The sequence below is a fragment of the Eretmochelys imbricata genome, chromosome 14 (assembly GCF_965152235.1).
Source record: "Eretmochelys imbricata isolate rEreImb1 chromosome 14, rEreImb1.hap1, whole genome shotgun sequence".
Classification (NCBI taxonomy): Eukaryota; Metazoa; Chordata; order Testudines; family Cheloniidae; genus Eretmochelys; species Eretmochelys imbricata.
Window position 1 is genome coordinate 6,457,493 of NC_135585.1, and position 15,756 is coordinate 6,473,248.

The 15,756-nt window shown below is 48.1% G+C and overlaps 1 protein-coding gene across 1 annotated transcript in view; it reads left to right on the forward strand.

The window, feature by feature from the left end:
- The window catches only part of FAM20A (FAM20A golgi associated secretory pathway pseudokinase), a 40,201-nt gene that overhangs the window by 11,156 nt on the left and 13,289 nt on the right, over window positions 1-15,756 (forward strand). Inside the window, exons 2-4 of the mRNA XM_077833823.1 lie at window positions 11,670-11,854; window positions 13,001-13,051; window positions 14,499-14,577. Coding sequence (XP_077689949.1) covers window positions 11,670-11,854; window positions 13,001-13,051; window positions 14,499-14,577 — 315 coding nt within the window. The remainder of the gene's footprint in view (window positions 1-11,669; window positions 11,855-13,000; window positions 13,052-14,498; window positions 14,578-15,756) is intronic.

A 15,756-nucleotide genomic window follows, 5' to 3' on the forward strand; every position in this document is an offset into this window, starting at 1 on the left:
GTTCAGGCTTCAGGCCTCAGACTGGGCCTCTGATACAAGAGTTTATGTTTTCAGGGCCTCATCTTACTACAATCCCCAGTTTGAGACACCTAAGACCTGATTTGCAGGGGTGTTGAGCATCTCCAGTGCCCACTGAAGTCAAGGCGTGAAGAGGAGCCTTGGAAATGCTTGAGCATCATTTAGTTTTTACCACTGAAGCGCCTGGCCCTTACCCTTTGCAAACAGCCTGCAGTGTTGTGATTGTGTAGAACAAACTAGGAGCCGTGCTTGTTAATACCTTTCTATAGCACGTTTACATGGCTGAGCAAACCAGGAGCTCAAGGCAGTGAGGTTGCTATACTTATTCACAACAAAAGCTGGAGAAATAAAGTTGAGGGTAACTAAGTAAAAAGCATTTAAGCATTATCAGGTTATGCTGCCGTTCCTGTGAATGGATATTGATTTGGAATTTGCTTTGGGACTAATCTCAACCAAGACACTATCTTGTTATATCAGCACCTTAACAATAACAGTAGGCTGGAAGTTAGATGCTCAGAGTGAACACCAATTTAGCTGTTATGGCAGATATGTGCATGTCTGAGATGTAGGGTCTATATAGGGACTATAAATAATCTGCATAGATTCTGGAGCAATGCAAATCTCTATTGTGCTAAGCAGAGAGATTACATTTTTAAAAGCTGGGCAACGTGTCAGGAATATATTAGAATTTTGAAACTAAGATGGATGTTCCTGGAGCAAGTGCATTGTGGGAACATTAAACACAATCAGATCACGTAGGTAATTTGATGACACCCTACATCACCAACAAAAGCCCATAACACTAAATGCTGGCTGCTTACAGCAACACTCCCATTACTCTGCTGCCTTCTAACCTGGGGCACAGCTCCTACTATTTGGTAATAAGTCTACCCACTTCGCTTTGCAGCTTATTTTGTTTGCTGTGAAGAAATGTTTGTAGTTTGCCTTTGGTTATGACGTTTATTTATTAGCCAGCCGGGAGCGAATCCGTGCTGGCCAGGCAGTCACTTGCCCTTGTTTGACTTAGCTTTGTCTTTTATTCTTTTGGGGGAGTGGGTATTGATTATTCCTTAGTCACTTTGAAATAAAATATGGTTCTCATAAAGATGGGAAGCATTCTGAGAACATGCTCAGGCTGAATTCACTCACAGCCACCTCCCTCCTGGGGCACTAAACGGCAAAGGGGATGTACATTTGGGCTCAGCCCAGCCAGTTTCTGGAAAGGAGCTTTTGATACTAGGTGTGCTCTGTCCATTGGTTCCGCAATGCAACCAAGGTGAAGCATTTTATCCATTTAGTTTATGTCACAGGTAGGAAGTCGACTCAGCCCAAACACTGATGAACTTCTGGCCCCGCCTCGGCAGAGGGTGTTGCGGGACTGCTCTCGAAAAGAGAGACGTCTGTATAACTGAAGTTGGTTAATGGAAAAAAAATCTCATCTGCTAGCACATAGGAATATGCAGCACTGCCTGTAAGTTTGTGGGTTCAATAAAGTTGTTATTATGCTCTGCAAATGGCTTCCATTGTGCGGTGCCTAACCGGTGGTCAGTGCCAGCATTCACCATGGGTCCCCTTGTCTGTTCAGTGCCATGGTTGTGTGCTCCAGAAACCTCCAAACTCCTGTCGTCTGCGACCTTGTGACCGTTGGAGGGAGGCAGGGAAGGAGTGAGCCCCATACTATCATCAACCACCTCCCAAAGCAGCATTGCAGGTCCCAGCCCCGTTCCAAGCGGCTCTGCATGCCCTGATTTAAAGTTTCCTCTTTATTCGACTCTTCTAACGTGCTGGATTGAGGGGCCCGGGGACTGTTCACATTTATTCCCAGGGTGAATCTCCACCAGTTGCGGCAGAATGTCAGTCCAACTTGCTACGGAGCACGTGGGGCTTTGATCATTGCATGCAAGAAAACCGCACAGACGTTCCTTTGAGACACTCGGAACTGAATCCTGCTCCAGGATGTAGGCATAACACCGCTGAGGCGGGTGGGAAGGCTGGAGGGGAGCAGTGCAGTGATGATGTTACTGGGAGATGCGCACACATAAAAGAAGGCAGCATGTGGTGCAGAGAATTTGCCAGGCCAGGCCAGACCATTGGTCCATCTACTCCAGCATTCCTCAGGGCCCGGTGGAAAACACCAACCACCTTGCATGCTGCTGCACCATCTGTATCCAGCAGTGGCCCCCTAGTGAATTATTTAGTTACAGTTTAGGGGAAAGGAGCAGCTCCTGGTGTCCCTTCCCATCCTTAATCCCCTTAATCCCCACTCCCTTCGGCCAGAGCTGCAGGTCAGGATCAGCCTGGCTGAGGTCTGCAGGTGCCATCCAGTCTGAGTGCACAACCGCCTGCCTGCTGCAGGGCACGGCAGAGTGGGGAGTGGGGTGGGGGGTGCACAGTGATTGCCAGTTGTAGATCCGTGAGTGCAGACCCACGTACAGCGAGAGCCTTCTGGGTTTCCTCTCCCACAGCATGTCCTTTGTTCCAACCAGTTTGAACACTGCCGACTCCGGCCTTCAACCTCCAGTGCTTCGATGCTTTTAATTTTGCTTACGTCAGGAATCCAGAAAATAAAGCTCCTTCTCAGAGGCAACTTTCTTTTCAGCTTTTGTGTTGCCCAACAGTGTGTGTTTTGTTAAGGGCCTGGATTAACTTGGCGCTTTCCTCTTCTAGAGTGTTCAGTCCCAGCCAGTCCCCTTCTCTGTTAATGAACCACTTGTTATCAGCTGCAGGCTCCTGCTTTCTTTCACTGATCTACCCAGGCATTCAATGCAAACTGGGCTGGGAAGGCTGCTTTCCCAGTCCATGGCTCTGCTGCTGCGAATGGAATGAACAGCCAGTGCTCTCTCCTCCAAAGGATATGTGGTGAGTGTCCCTCCAGTTAGTCCACTCGCCACTTAATTTCACTGCGGTTTAGCAAAGATAGGCCCAAAGCTGAAAATGTTGCAAACATTTGCAAAATCCAAATGAAAGGTAGCGCTTCCCCGCAACCCACCTCCCGATCCCCCGAAGTTTTGCTATAGAGCCCAGGAGTCCTGCTCCGCTCTACTTACCAAGGAAGGTCCAGGTTCCGGTAATTGTCTTTTATACCATTACACGAATGTAGTGCTGTCAAAAATTGCTTCATAGAGTCATCATTTATAGGGCAGAAATCATGTGAAAGCTGGTATCGTCACGGCGATTTACAGCACTGCATTAACACTTTACATTGATATGAACTTTTCTATTCGCCAGGATCTTAAACACCATGAAAAAAAAAACAGACAGGGCTCGATTGTAATTAATATAAAAAGATTCCTTCGCTAAGGCTTCTGGACTCAGACAGGACCCTACCTCTCCAGCTAGCTCGATATCTCTAGCCTGGGCTGCCTACCATCGCCTCTCAGGGTCTCTCTAAGTCCTGGCCTGGAGGCCACTGTCATGAAAGGCCCAGGTCTTGTGTTGTTTTGGTCTCCTAAATGCCTCCCTCACCCTTTTAAAAAGCATGCAAACAACATGAAAACAAACACCAATTACCCAAGCCCTGAGGTACAGATCTGGTCCTGAACAAAGAGTTTCATACAGAGCTCTGTGTAACTCATCCGAAATCCCCCTGCGTGCCACATGAAATGGTAAGGCCTAGCATTGTGTAGTAGGGTCAGAGCCTGAGACCTGACTGAGCTACATTCAACCCAGCACCCACACTACCTTTGCACTCTCCCAATCTTGGACCAGCCAGGCTGGGGTTTGGTCCCATATGTCTAAACCACTGACTAAAGCCAGGCTGTGACTCAGGTTTGAGCCCACTTCTGTCGACACACAAATCTGCCTGTATTGTGCCTGATCAGCAAGCACTCAGCACGTGAGTCCTAGGATCCTAGTAGGGGATTGGGTGAGAGCCTGAGTCCCGCTGAGACTTGTGTTCAAGCTCTGTCATTCTGTAGTGCGGACACAGCTCAAGCCACAAACCTGAGTCCGAGGGGCTGCATAATTCCATTTGGACATGTTAGCACAGCTCTGAGACTTGAGGTAACCCAGGTTTACGATGCAGCGTGGACACACAAAGATGGGCTTGGAAACTGCCAGTCCACAAGCCTGGGTCCCACAGACAGCCCTACAGTTCAGTGTAAACATACCCACGGAGGCCATTCCACAAACCCAGGCCCCAACGCACCCCCTCCCCAATACCAAGTGCGGCAGGCAGGGGTGGCGTGGAGCTGGCTACACTGGCTCTAGCCAACTGGGAATTCATTGCACTGGTAGATTGCCCAGTTCAGGCAGCCTTCCAGCTGTTTGCAGTAATGTAATTAGCTTTAGTAACTGCAAATACATGTTGCTGCTTCTCCTTTGTCTGGGTTAATCACAGCTTTAAAGCAGCAGATCAGTGCAGGTGATTTCTGACACTGCACCATTCAGGTCCCAGGGCACACGGGAGATGCCAGCCCCGAGGAAAAAGGGCGTGTGTGACTGCATTTGCTCGCCTTAGAGAAGGGCTTGCCCCGCTCTGCAGTAACAATGAAGCTTGGGGGGGTTGCCTCCGTTTCTGGTGCCATTGGAACACATTTCCTTAGGGTGCCTCTGTGTTACCAGCCACGCCAAGAGCCTCTGTTACATCTGAGTTCAGCTGCCTGTCCAGTTACCGAATGGCCCCAAGAGCAGCCTCTGGGGCCCTCCATTTGGACCCTCCTCACTAGGCAATCCAAGGCCAAACTCTTGCCTGGCCTTGAGACCGTCTCATTCCAGACCAGCACCTCAGCGGATTTAACCAGCCCTGCAGTGAGGGGAGCTATCCTGATTGACATCAGCTGCTCACAATCTGGCCCTGTATCTCAGACTATGTCTGACTAACCAGCCTTTGCGAAAGAGCAGCCATCTCACTGGCACTTAGTTACTCCTGGGGAGCTCTTGTGTGGCATAATCCCCCCTGCAGGAACTGTTTCCAGACAAGATACAGCAGAAACATCTGCCAATAGGCTGAAAAATTTTCTAGGACTTCAGGTCTAAGATGCAATGAAGAGCACTTGCGTAATTTTTCCAGCACACCAGCACATATTTGCCATCTTTTGGCCTCTTCCCAGGCTTGCACAGTGCCAAAACAGACTGAATGACACACACTTTATCCTGTTGTTCTTCACTTTACTTAGAAATAGACTCCATTAATAATAGGTTGCTGTGATAGGGGGAGTTCCAGCTGAGGGCCTTGAAAGACTTTACTAACTTGTCAGCATTCAGTTTCACAACACCCCTGCGGGGAAGGAACGATTACCCCCATTTTACAGATGGGGAAATTGAGGCACAAATTGAACAAATTGCTATTGGAGCTTGGGGGATTCAGAGACTACGGTGCTGGTGGACACGATAAAACCCTAAGATTCGACTGATAGATGAGCTGGAATCGCAGAGCAGAAAGGTAGAAATAGAAGGCAGGCATCCAAACTAATTGTCCCATGTACATTCGTACCCTCATTTGCCAAGCAGTTGAGCCCTGTCGATGAAAAATACAACCCAGAAACAAAGCACCACATTCCAGGACATTTTCCTTTGCCTCCACCCACTTTGGCTAGTTCCCCACTGACTCTAGTTAAAGGCCCCTCATATTCCTGAGCCCGGCTATGGAAAGAGGGAGTTTGCTACCCATGTAGGGTTTTTCACTGGCCTAATTTTCGCCCTTCTCTCCTCACTTGTTTACCAAGCAGAAGTTGGCTTTCCTCCTCCTTCTTTTATGGCCTGGCAGGATTTCCAGTGAACATGTGGAATGTTCGTTTTTCCTGCTGGGACCGAGGCAAGCAGCATTCCAGAGCATGGACAAATGCAGTGAAGTTACTGGGCAAGTGACTGTCCTGTATCAATGACAAAGGGCATTGGGGGGGGGGGGGCGATGGATACAGGAGGAGTAAAGGGGCTGTCTATGCGTTTTACACCCTTTCTCTGCTCAAGAAGGAGGCTCTTTCCCTGAGGAAGGAAAGTGGTCAGCTCCCCACACCGGCTCCTGCCCTGTCCCTGCAGAGAGCCCTCACCAGGGGCCAGAACCCACCCTTTGGGAAGGATGCAAGCCAGAGACAGGAGGAGGCAGGCTGGGGTCAAGCCTTAAATGTAACAGAAACATTTTAACTTTGCATGTGCCCAATCACTCATAGCAACCACCCCACGAGAGGAATCCACTTACAATTGGATGCAGCTGCATCTAAGCAGAATTCTTTCTGGTCTGGGATTCTCTTTAAGGGCTGGTGTTTGGGAAGGAGGGGTTCCTAGTGTGGCGTCCTGCTCCCCAGGTCTTGGTAGGAGATTATGGGGGCTCAAAGCCAGTGAAGAGGGACAGGTCCTCCCCATGAAGACCCTCATTCTCCAACAGATCCCCTGTACGCTGGGCAGACCTAGAGAGGTCTGTAGGTTCTCGAGAACAAACTTGCACCCCTTTTCTTCAATGGCAGAGAAGGAGAAACCAAGCCCTCCTATCCCTGACAGATCAATTAGTTGAGAACACGTCCGGGGAATTCAGTTCCTCCCTAGCCCCTTCCTGCTGATTGTCCACCAGGAAGAAGCTATTAACCATGTGGTACAGTATTAAACCAGCACGGCTCTCTGTGGGTCTTTGTGCTCCCTCTCAGGGTGGATTTGCTGAACATTCCTGCTGCTGAGCTTTGCTCAGTAAACACCACAGACAAAAGGAGGGGAAAACCCAGCAGCTCTATTTCTGCCCTGATTGTGATGCGGTGGGAGATAGAGGTGGGTAGTACCCAAGTGGTCAGATGCTGTGTAAAACCCTTGCACAGCTCTGGCAGTCCACCTCCAACAGGCCTGCTGTTCCACTGATGGGCCTCTCCCAAATGAAACCTCTCACAGCGATGCTTTGTTTTTAATAAAAAGAAAAGGAGTACTTGTGGCACCTTAGGGACTAACCAATTTATTTGAGCATAAGCTTTCGTGAGCTACAGCTCACCCGTAGCTCACGAAAGCTTATGCTCAAATAAATTGGTTAGTCTCTAAGGTGCCACAAGTCCTCCTTTTCTTTTTGCGAATACAGACTAACACGGCTGTTACTCTGAAACCTTGGTTTTTAATGACACCGAGCGCCACCTACCAGCAGGAGCTAGACTAAACCCAGCAAATGCACGGCAATGCTATGATCTCGGAGTCCCTAACCTGTGTGACAGTTAATATATGGTCAGTCCTGTAGCTCGCTCTGGGTGTAGCAGGAAGGAAGTGCCTAATGCCCCCAAGCAAAACTCTAGGTGACTCCCATGGGAGATTTGCCTGAGGAGGGACTGTGGGTTTGAGCAGGAAGGGGGTTTGAGCACTGTGGTGGAATGGAGCTGATGGCATGTGGCCAGGAGAATCTAACAGCGCCGGATGCAACCTGGAGCAGCTACCTCTTGCCAGTGCTGGGGTCGCTTCCTGGTCACCACAAATGCCAGCACTGCCTTCTTTGGATCACTAAATGAACATGTCGACGGAGAGCATGTGAAAGGGATGATGGAGAGGGAAGCTCCAAAGTGGTGTAGCTGAGCTAACAAGGGGGCCTTTACAGAACTCATCAGTCTAAGGCAAGGCCAGCCCTCCTCTGACTGTGCCGATGCATCTCTCCAGAGAGGTTAAGTTTTCAAGGTCTGCATTTAGAATGACAGTTTTCTGAAAGCCTCATTAAATTGGCTGTTAGTTACAGTGCGTGTCACAAGATCTGAGGCATGCCGCAGCCAGATCTATAATTCCCTTGTGCGCTGGGGGTGGGGGAAAGCAGACGTTTTATGAGATGTTCTGAGAGGCTCCGACTCAACGATGGCAAAGAAACACTATTTAAGTGCCATTTTCTCTTCTTTATGGGGTACTGCAAAAGAACATATGCTCTGGCAAGGGCGAGTGCCTTTTATCCCCTGGAAGAGCTGTGTTTTGTGGACACAAAAGCCAGCCAATGATCTTAAACTGGAAGTTTGGAAAGCTGCCGTTCATAGTGTTGGGTGACTTTTCCCAATTTGCCCTTGCTTCCCTTGTATATTCCACCCAGGATTAGTTCTCCGTGCCATCTGCGTGCACCATGAGACTTCTGCACTCACTGGGGCAGACTAAATTTTACTTCCTCCCCATTCCACTCTGGCCCATGGTTGGAGCAGAATCAGGTAGACGAGGGGACGTTTCATCCCTACTTACTCCATCTGAGGGTCATGTAGGGCAAGGACTATGACAGTGAAAGGGGAAGCAACATGGGGAGTGGTGAAATCTCAGTGATGTAGTGGAGTGGGAATATAGACAAGAAACTAAGTCTCTACCAAACTAAAACACTCTGCTGCATAGCACTGGTCAGAAAACTTCCGAGGAAGCTGGTTTTCATCAGAAAATACCATTTAGACTAAACCAAAATTGGTCATGCTGTCACATCAATTTCAACAAAACTTCATTTGGAAAAAAACTGGAAAAGCTTTTAGAAAATGTTCAAATGTCCCATTCAGACGTTTTCAGAACAAGGAGGTTTGATTTTTCATTTTGAAAAGATTCTTGTTTAGACATTTAATTTATTTTATATTAAAACCAATTTAATTTTTTTTTAACATTCCACAATCAAAAAGAAATGTTTTGAAATGATCAACATGAGCCATTTCAGTGGACCCCCAAACAATTTGCTGTTGCTGTTAGGAATTTCAGTCCATAAAAATAGTTGCAAGTTTTTTGTCCCAGAGACAAACTCTTTGAAATCCCAAAGTTTTTCACGAAACAGAAAATGTGTTTGCCGACCAACTCCACGCCCAATGCTCTCTTGGGGACATGAGCTGAGAATAAAACACGTGTGGCAGACGTTAGTCATGTTGCTTAATCCACTACTGGAATGCACTCAGCTGCTGTGGAGATGAACCTGGTATAAGAAACTGTATAAAATAGACTAGGAGCTCGGCATTTCATTAGCCCCAGCCATCTGCAGAGCACAGGCTGCTTTTCAGGCATTAATGAATTAAGCCACAGAAGTTTCCCACTGGCCTTGGCCCTAACGTACTTTGTTATGACTAGAGCCCTGAGAAACGATTGCAATGAATCCCCAAACCATGCGGAAGATGGCTCGTAAATTACAAAGCAGTGACTCAAAGCAGGTTTGCTGATGCTGATGAATCAGGGCGAGTGGAGGAGGGGAATCCTTTATTTGAGCAAGCTTGGGCAGATTTAGGGCTTGGCCCAGAAGGTGTGCAAAACCTGTCGTTCTCCAGGATTCCCATCCAACACCATCTGTGACTCTGCTGTTTCCAGTGAGGTGGGCTTTGAATTTTGGGGAGTTTTTAAATCCAACCCGCAAAGTAAAACTTGGGACGGGAGAGAGGGCACGGAGTGGTGGGAAAGGGAAGTGCAAAAACTCTGCAGATCGTAACCGAAATAAATGTTCACGCAAACCCCTGTGAACTGAAACCACCCAGTCTCACAGGGCTCTGATTTAAACACGCTGCCAGCGGACAAGGGTCTCTACAGCCAACCCAGCCCAAACCACTCTAGAAAGGGGTTGCGGAATTGCAGATACATCATTGCAAATGGCAGTGGAAAAATACACCATATTCTGGGATATATTAGCAGGAGTGTTGTAAGCAAGACACAAGAAGTAATTCATCTGCTCTATTCCACACGGATTAGGCCTCAGCTGGAGCATTGTCCAGTTCTGGGCGCCGAATTTCAGGAAAGATGTGGATAAATTGGAGCAGGTCCAGAGAAGAGCAACAAAAATGATGAAAGGTCTAGAAAACATGACCTATGAGGGAAGATTGAAAAATTTGGGTTTGTTTAGTCTGGAGAAGAGAAGACTGAGAGGGGACATAACAGTTTTCAAGTACGTAAAAGGTTGTTACAAGGAGGAGGGAGAAAAATTGTTCTCCTTAACCTCTGAGGACAGGACAAGAAGCAATGGGCTTAAATTGCAGTAAGGGAGGTTTAGGGCATGAGGAAAAACTTCCTGTCAGGGTGGTTAAGCCCTGGAATAAATTGCCTAGGGAGGTTGTGGACTCTCCGTCACTGGAGGTTTTTAAGAGCAGGTTAGACAAACAGCTGTCAGGGATGGTCTAGATCAGCGGTTCTCAAACTGGGAGTCGGGACCCCAAAGTGGGTCGAAACCCTGTTTTAAAGGGGTCACCAGGGCTGGTGTTAGACTTGCTGGGGCCTGTGGCCAAAGCCCGAGCCCCACCACTTGGGGCTGAAGCTGAGCCAAGGGCTTCAGCCCTGGGCTGTGGGGCTCAGCTGCTGCTTCAGCCCTGGGCGGCGGTGAGGCTCAGGTTACAGGCCCTCTGCCTGTGGCTGAAGCCCCAGGCTTCAGTTTTCCCCCCCACACACACACACTGGGTGGTCAGGCTTGAGTTCCCCCCCCCCCCCCCCGCCCGAACCCAGGGTGACAGTGCTCAGACGGGCTGAGGCTTCGGTTCTGCCTCCGGCGCGGTCATGAAGTAATTTTTTTTGTCAGAAGGGGGTCATGGTGCAATGAAGTTTGAGAACCATTGGTCTAGATCAGTGGGTCTCAAACTTTTTTACTGGTGACCCCTTTCACACCACAAGCCTCTGAGTGTGGCCCCCCCCCTAATAAATTAAGCACACTTTTTAATATATTTAACACCATTACAAATGCTGGAGGTAAGTGGGGTTTGGGGTGGAGGTTGACAGCTCACAACCCCCCATGTAATGACCTCACAACCCCCTTGAGGGGTCCCAACCTCCAGTTTGAGAACCCCTGGTCTAGATTATACTTAGTCCTACCATGAGTGGAAGACTTGAGGTCCCTTCCAGTCCTATGATACTATTCTCTGAAACTTGCCCTTTTCAAAATGACTATCTTAGGTACTTGACTGCCTCCATCACTACAGTATCTGAGGGACTCGCAATCTTTCATGGATTTATCCTTACAACGCCCGTGTGCTAGGGAAGTCCCATTATCCCCAGTTTGCCCAATAACATTCAGCAGACGCAGCTTCTTCCCACCGTGGCCTTTTCTCTCCTTTGTTCAGTGTGTTTTTCATTTTGCAGGCATCTCTGTACGAGTAAGACCCTTCTATGGACTCACCTTCCCACCCTGCCTTCCAACTCCCCACAAGAGTTTCATTCAACAGACTAGCAGAAGCTCCCCCTCTGCTGACCCACCAGCCGGAGCTTTCAGACTGCTGCCCCGGCAGCTAAAGTGGGAAGCTATTGTAAAACTATGAGAACTTCTGCTGGTATCTTCCTCCCCCATTTGTCTGTTTATTTTCCTCTTGCATATTGTCTAAATCCTAGATTGTGAGGCTGTTAGTTTGCATGGAACTCCAACGGGGGTCCCTAGCTACTACCCCGTATAACCATATTAAGGTAATGAAAAGAATATTTTTGCTTTCTCCGGTTTGGCAGAGAGAACACCACACTGGGAATAACGGTCACGTGGTTAAGACATGACTTAGGAGACCTGCGTTCTGGTTCCAACTCTGCCACAGTCTTGCTGGGTAACCTTTGACAAGGCTCTCACTCTCTCTGTGCCTCAGTTTCCTCACATGTAAGATCAAGATCGTAATCCTTACCCACTCTCGTAAGGCAATTTGCTATCTGTGACTGGAAAGCTCTGTATAATCTGGAGCTGTCGGTTAATAGCGTTTTCCCAGCTCTTTGAAAACCCACAGTCTGCTTGTTTTGAAGTACTAAGGATTGACATTCAGTGATGTGCCCTTTTCATCGCATAACGTAATGTTTTTCAGGAGACACAAGCTTTACAGAGAGGAGCTCAACCTAACATCTCCTGACTCACTGCTGCAGCTCGGGCAGGAAGCAAGCTGGCTCCAATTCCACCTGGGCATCACTCGCTATGGGCTGTATCCCAGATCCAGCCCTGCCACTAACAAACTCCTTCATGACATGCAAGATTTTAACACTGTCAGTGCCGGTAAGAGTTTCCATATACTCACATTCAACAAGAGCTGGGAAAGGCTGCTCGCTTGGCACCAGAATAGAACTGGTTGGAATCTTTCAAATGAAAAGGTTTTTTTGTAAAAAATAAATACGTGCACACATTTAGGGACAATCTTCAAGCCTTGGGGTTTTATTTTTATTTGGTATAAAACTTTCTCCAAAACCTTATTGAAAACGTAACTGACAAATTTCAATAACATTATCAACATGATTTTAAATAGGGAAAATAGGTTTTCCATTTTTTTGACCTGCTCCTAAGTGCCCTACACTGCAAACAAAAGACCCACGGCAGCGAGTCTGGGGCGACTGACTGTGGCTCATGCTGCGAGGCTAAGAGAGCATTATAAATGTTCGGGCTCGGGCTGGGGCCTGGGCTCTGAAACCTGACGAGGGCAGAGGGCCTCAGAGCACAGGCTCCAGCCCTAGACCCAGTGTCTACACCAGTGGTTCTGGTGGGGGGCCACAAGCGGGTTTCAGAGGGTCCGCCAAACAGGGTCGGCCTTAGACTTGCTGGGGCCCAGGGTAGAAAGCCAAATCCCCATCACATGGCGCTGAAGCCCAGGGCCCTGAGCCCTACCTCCTGAGGCTGAAGCCTAAACAAGTTAGCTTCGTGGGCCCCCGTGGCATGGGGCCCTGGGCAATTGACCTGTTTGCTCCCCCCTAACGCTTGCCCTGGCTTTTATACGCAGAAAAACAGTTCTTGTGGCAGAGGTGGGCCATGGAGTTTTGAGGTGGGCCATGGAGTGGGAGGGCCTCAGAAAGAAAATGGTTGAGGACCCCTGCAGATAGTGCTACCTTTACACCCACACACGAGCCCAAGTCAGTTGACCCAAACTCTGACACTGGCTGCCAGGGGGATAGTCACTTGTGAGAAGTGACTGCTGGACTCACACTGGTCTCTGACTCCGCCTTTTCTGAGAGTCGTCCTGAGCCAGACACCAGACCGACCTGACCTCGCTTCATTTCGTTTGCTTCGCAGCAAGTGGGTTAACTCCAGCAGCACCAGTCTCCAGCGGCACGTATCTGTTTTGAAATGGCAGAGGCCGGGTCATGAAACATTACTAGAATGAGTCCAGGTTCAATGTGAATGATTCTCTTATCACTTTTTCTTTCCCTGCAGATTACAGTCAGGATGAGAAAGCTTTATTAGGAGCTTGTGACTGCACCCAGAGTAAGTGATTCATTTGTGTCCTAGCTACTTGCACCTCATTTTACCTCCTTGTATTAGATAGCTTAGCAAACCTGACACCTTGTACGGAGAGGACATTTTCTTCTGTTAAGTGCAATGCATGTAAAAGAAATAGCAGCTTTGAATTTTCCCTGAATCCCATGTGAACATTTCCTGCTTCATTCAGTAATTCCTCAGCCTTTGTGCAAACTGCTGCCTTAAAAAATAAAGGTGAAAGTTGCAAATCCAGACCAGGTCAGTGCTGAGCCAAAGCCCTTATCTCTCTGCTGGCCTGTGTGAAGAAAGCTGATGGCCTGAGTTCTGTTTCGAGTGGAACTGGGATCCAGATCACAGAAGCACATGACCACAAGTGCAATTAATTGGTGCCTTTGCTTTTAGTCTTAGCACGCGAGGCCAAGAACTGGGGAACTGCTCCCAAACTCACTGAATGCATTGGGAGTCTTTGCATTGACGTAGTGAGCTTTGAGTCAAACCCGGAGTGAGCATGGACGTGCATTAACCCCCACAACCCCTAGAGGGGACCCTTCCAGCCTGAGGTTGAGACAACTTCACAGGGCAGCATGGAGGAAGCTCATATTGCTCCGTGCCCAGGCTGTACCTGCTCTGAGAACAAGCAGAGAGCTCCATTCTCCAGGGCTCTCTATGCAGCCTTGTCACACAAATCCTGAGCTCTATGGCTTAAACGAGGGGGCAGGGCTTCCGTTTCTTTGGGAGGTTCCGCCCACCATCTCAGGATTTAAACAAGCTAGCAGCTTTCACCAGCATGAAAATCACTTTAAATTGCAGTGGGTGCCAATGTAGCACTTTTGTCACCCTGCACAGCCGCTAGGACCAGCTCTCAGCCCCCTGTTCACTCTGTTTTTTCAAAAAGAGTAGAATACATGTAGCACTGAGTGCCTGGTGAGAACAGCTGAGTGGGCATACTATAGACCACGGCCCTGGCTCCTGGGCCAACCCCACTTACGCTCCTGGGCTGTGTTGAAGATTTTCCCAGAAGGCAGAATCCAGGCAGTCAGCTTCCATCTGGCGCTCCCACTGCGGATTTTTTGACTTGCACATATACACCACCAGCAGCTTTTACTCTCAGTTATTGTTCAATAAAGGTAAGTGAGATGGGGAAATCCAAGATCGCAGAGGAAAAATGTCAAATGACTGAGGACTAGAAATGCTAAAGGAAAATAGTGTGCCTAGCACAGAGGAGGATCAGGGAAAATTACCATGGCAAGAACTGTAGGAGTGAGATGCAGCAGCGAATTACCAATAAATAGACCAGCTGACACAAGCTATTTTATCCATAGTGAGTTGGGAGATTTACTCATGTGGAGAAGGAAGTTGAATTTCTTTGTTACAAAATGATACTTAAGAAATATTTTACCAGTGTCAAACCAAGAATTTCCCACTCTGTTTTATTCTCCTTCCCTGATGCAAGTTGTGAAGCCCAGCGGTGTACACCTGAAACTGGTCCTGAGGTTCCAGGACTTTGGGAAAGCCATGTTTAAACCCATGAGGTAAGGAGAGTGTACATACGTATTCGCTCTAAATCACCTGCAGCTGCTTTTCCCCAAAATAGCCTCACCTAGCCGCTAAGCAAGGTGGCCTACGCTAGAATAAAGGCAATTGACCTCTGGCTTCTTTAGCAGAGCCCTCTGCGCAAATAACCACTGACAGCAACCAACCCGAAATGTTTCAGCAGGGAAGGACATGATGCAAGTGAATAGCTCCAGGCTGGAGTGGATGTGGTGAAGCAATGGGACACTGACCACCTGGCTTTGTAGTAACACAGGTTGACAAAGGATGTGGAAACTGCATTAGCATCTTTTGTCTCCTTTACTCAGTAAACCTTGTCTTGATGGCGCAAAAGGCTTCTATAAAAATTAGCTATCACTGGCTGTTCCCACTGTGTGACAGGTGTGCATGGCCCAGAAAAACACACAAAGTTCTTACACCTGTTGTTGGAATTGCATATTTAAAACTGGATTCGCTCCACACTGCTGACGCCGCAAGACCGTGCTCTGTGTGTGTGTGTGTGTGTGTGTGTGTGAGTGTGAGTGTGAGAGAGAGAGAGAGAGAGAGAGATTAGAATCATAGAATATCAGGGTTGGAAGGGACCCCAGGAGGTCATCTAGTCCAACCCCCTGCTCAAAGCAGGACCGATTCCAGCCATGGCTTTGTCAAGCCTGACCTTAAAAACTTCTAAAGAAGGAGACAAAGGAAGAAGATTGTTGAGGCCTATACATTTCTGCTGTTTCCCAATAGAATTCCTATTTTCCTTTATTTGTTTTTTTTATTTAAGTCCCATGTCTATTTCCAGGAACTATCTCATGGTGCTGCTAGACTTGAATAGCAGTTTTAAATTGCTTCTGCATTTATTTATAGCCCTTTTGGCCCTTTACATTTATTTCCATTCAGATTGCTTTCTGCGCACTGCCTTGGCTCGGAATGACGGGTCAAGCTTTTCTGAGTTCAACTATGTGCTTATAAGAGAGGCTTCTCTCTCTCTCTCTCTCTTCCCCATGGCTTGTCTCTATTAATTCCAAGAGGTAAAATATATAGTTTCCGAAGACACTCACTTAGCTGGGGCTGGTAGGAAGGTATGTCTTGGCTCGCCTGCTGTGAGGAGACAAGGCCAGCAGGCTTTGGATTTTAGCATGCTTTCCTGTTAAACACATGAGCTTGGAGGACTGATT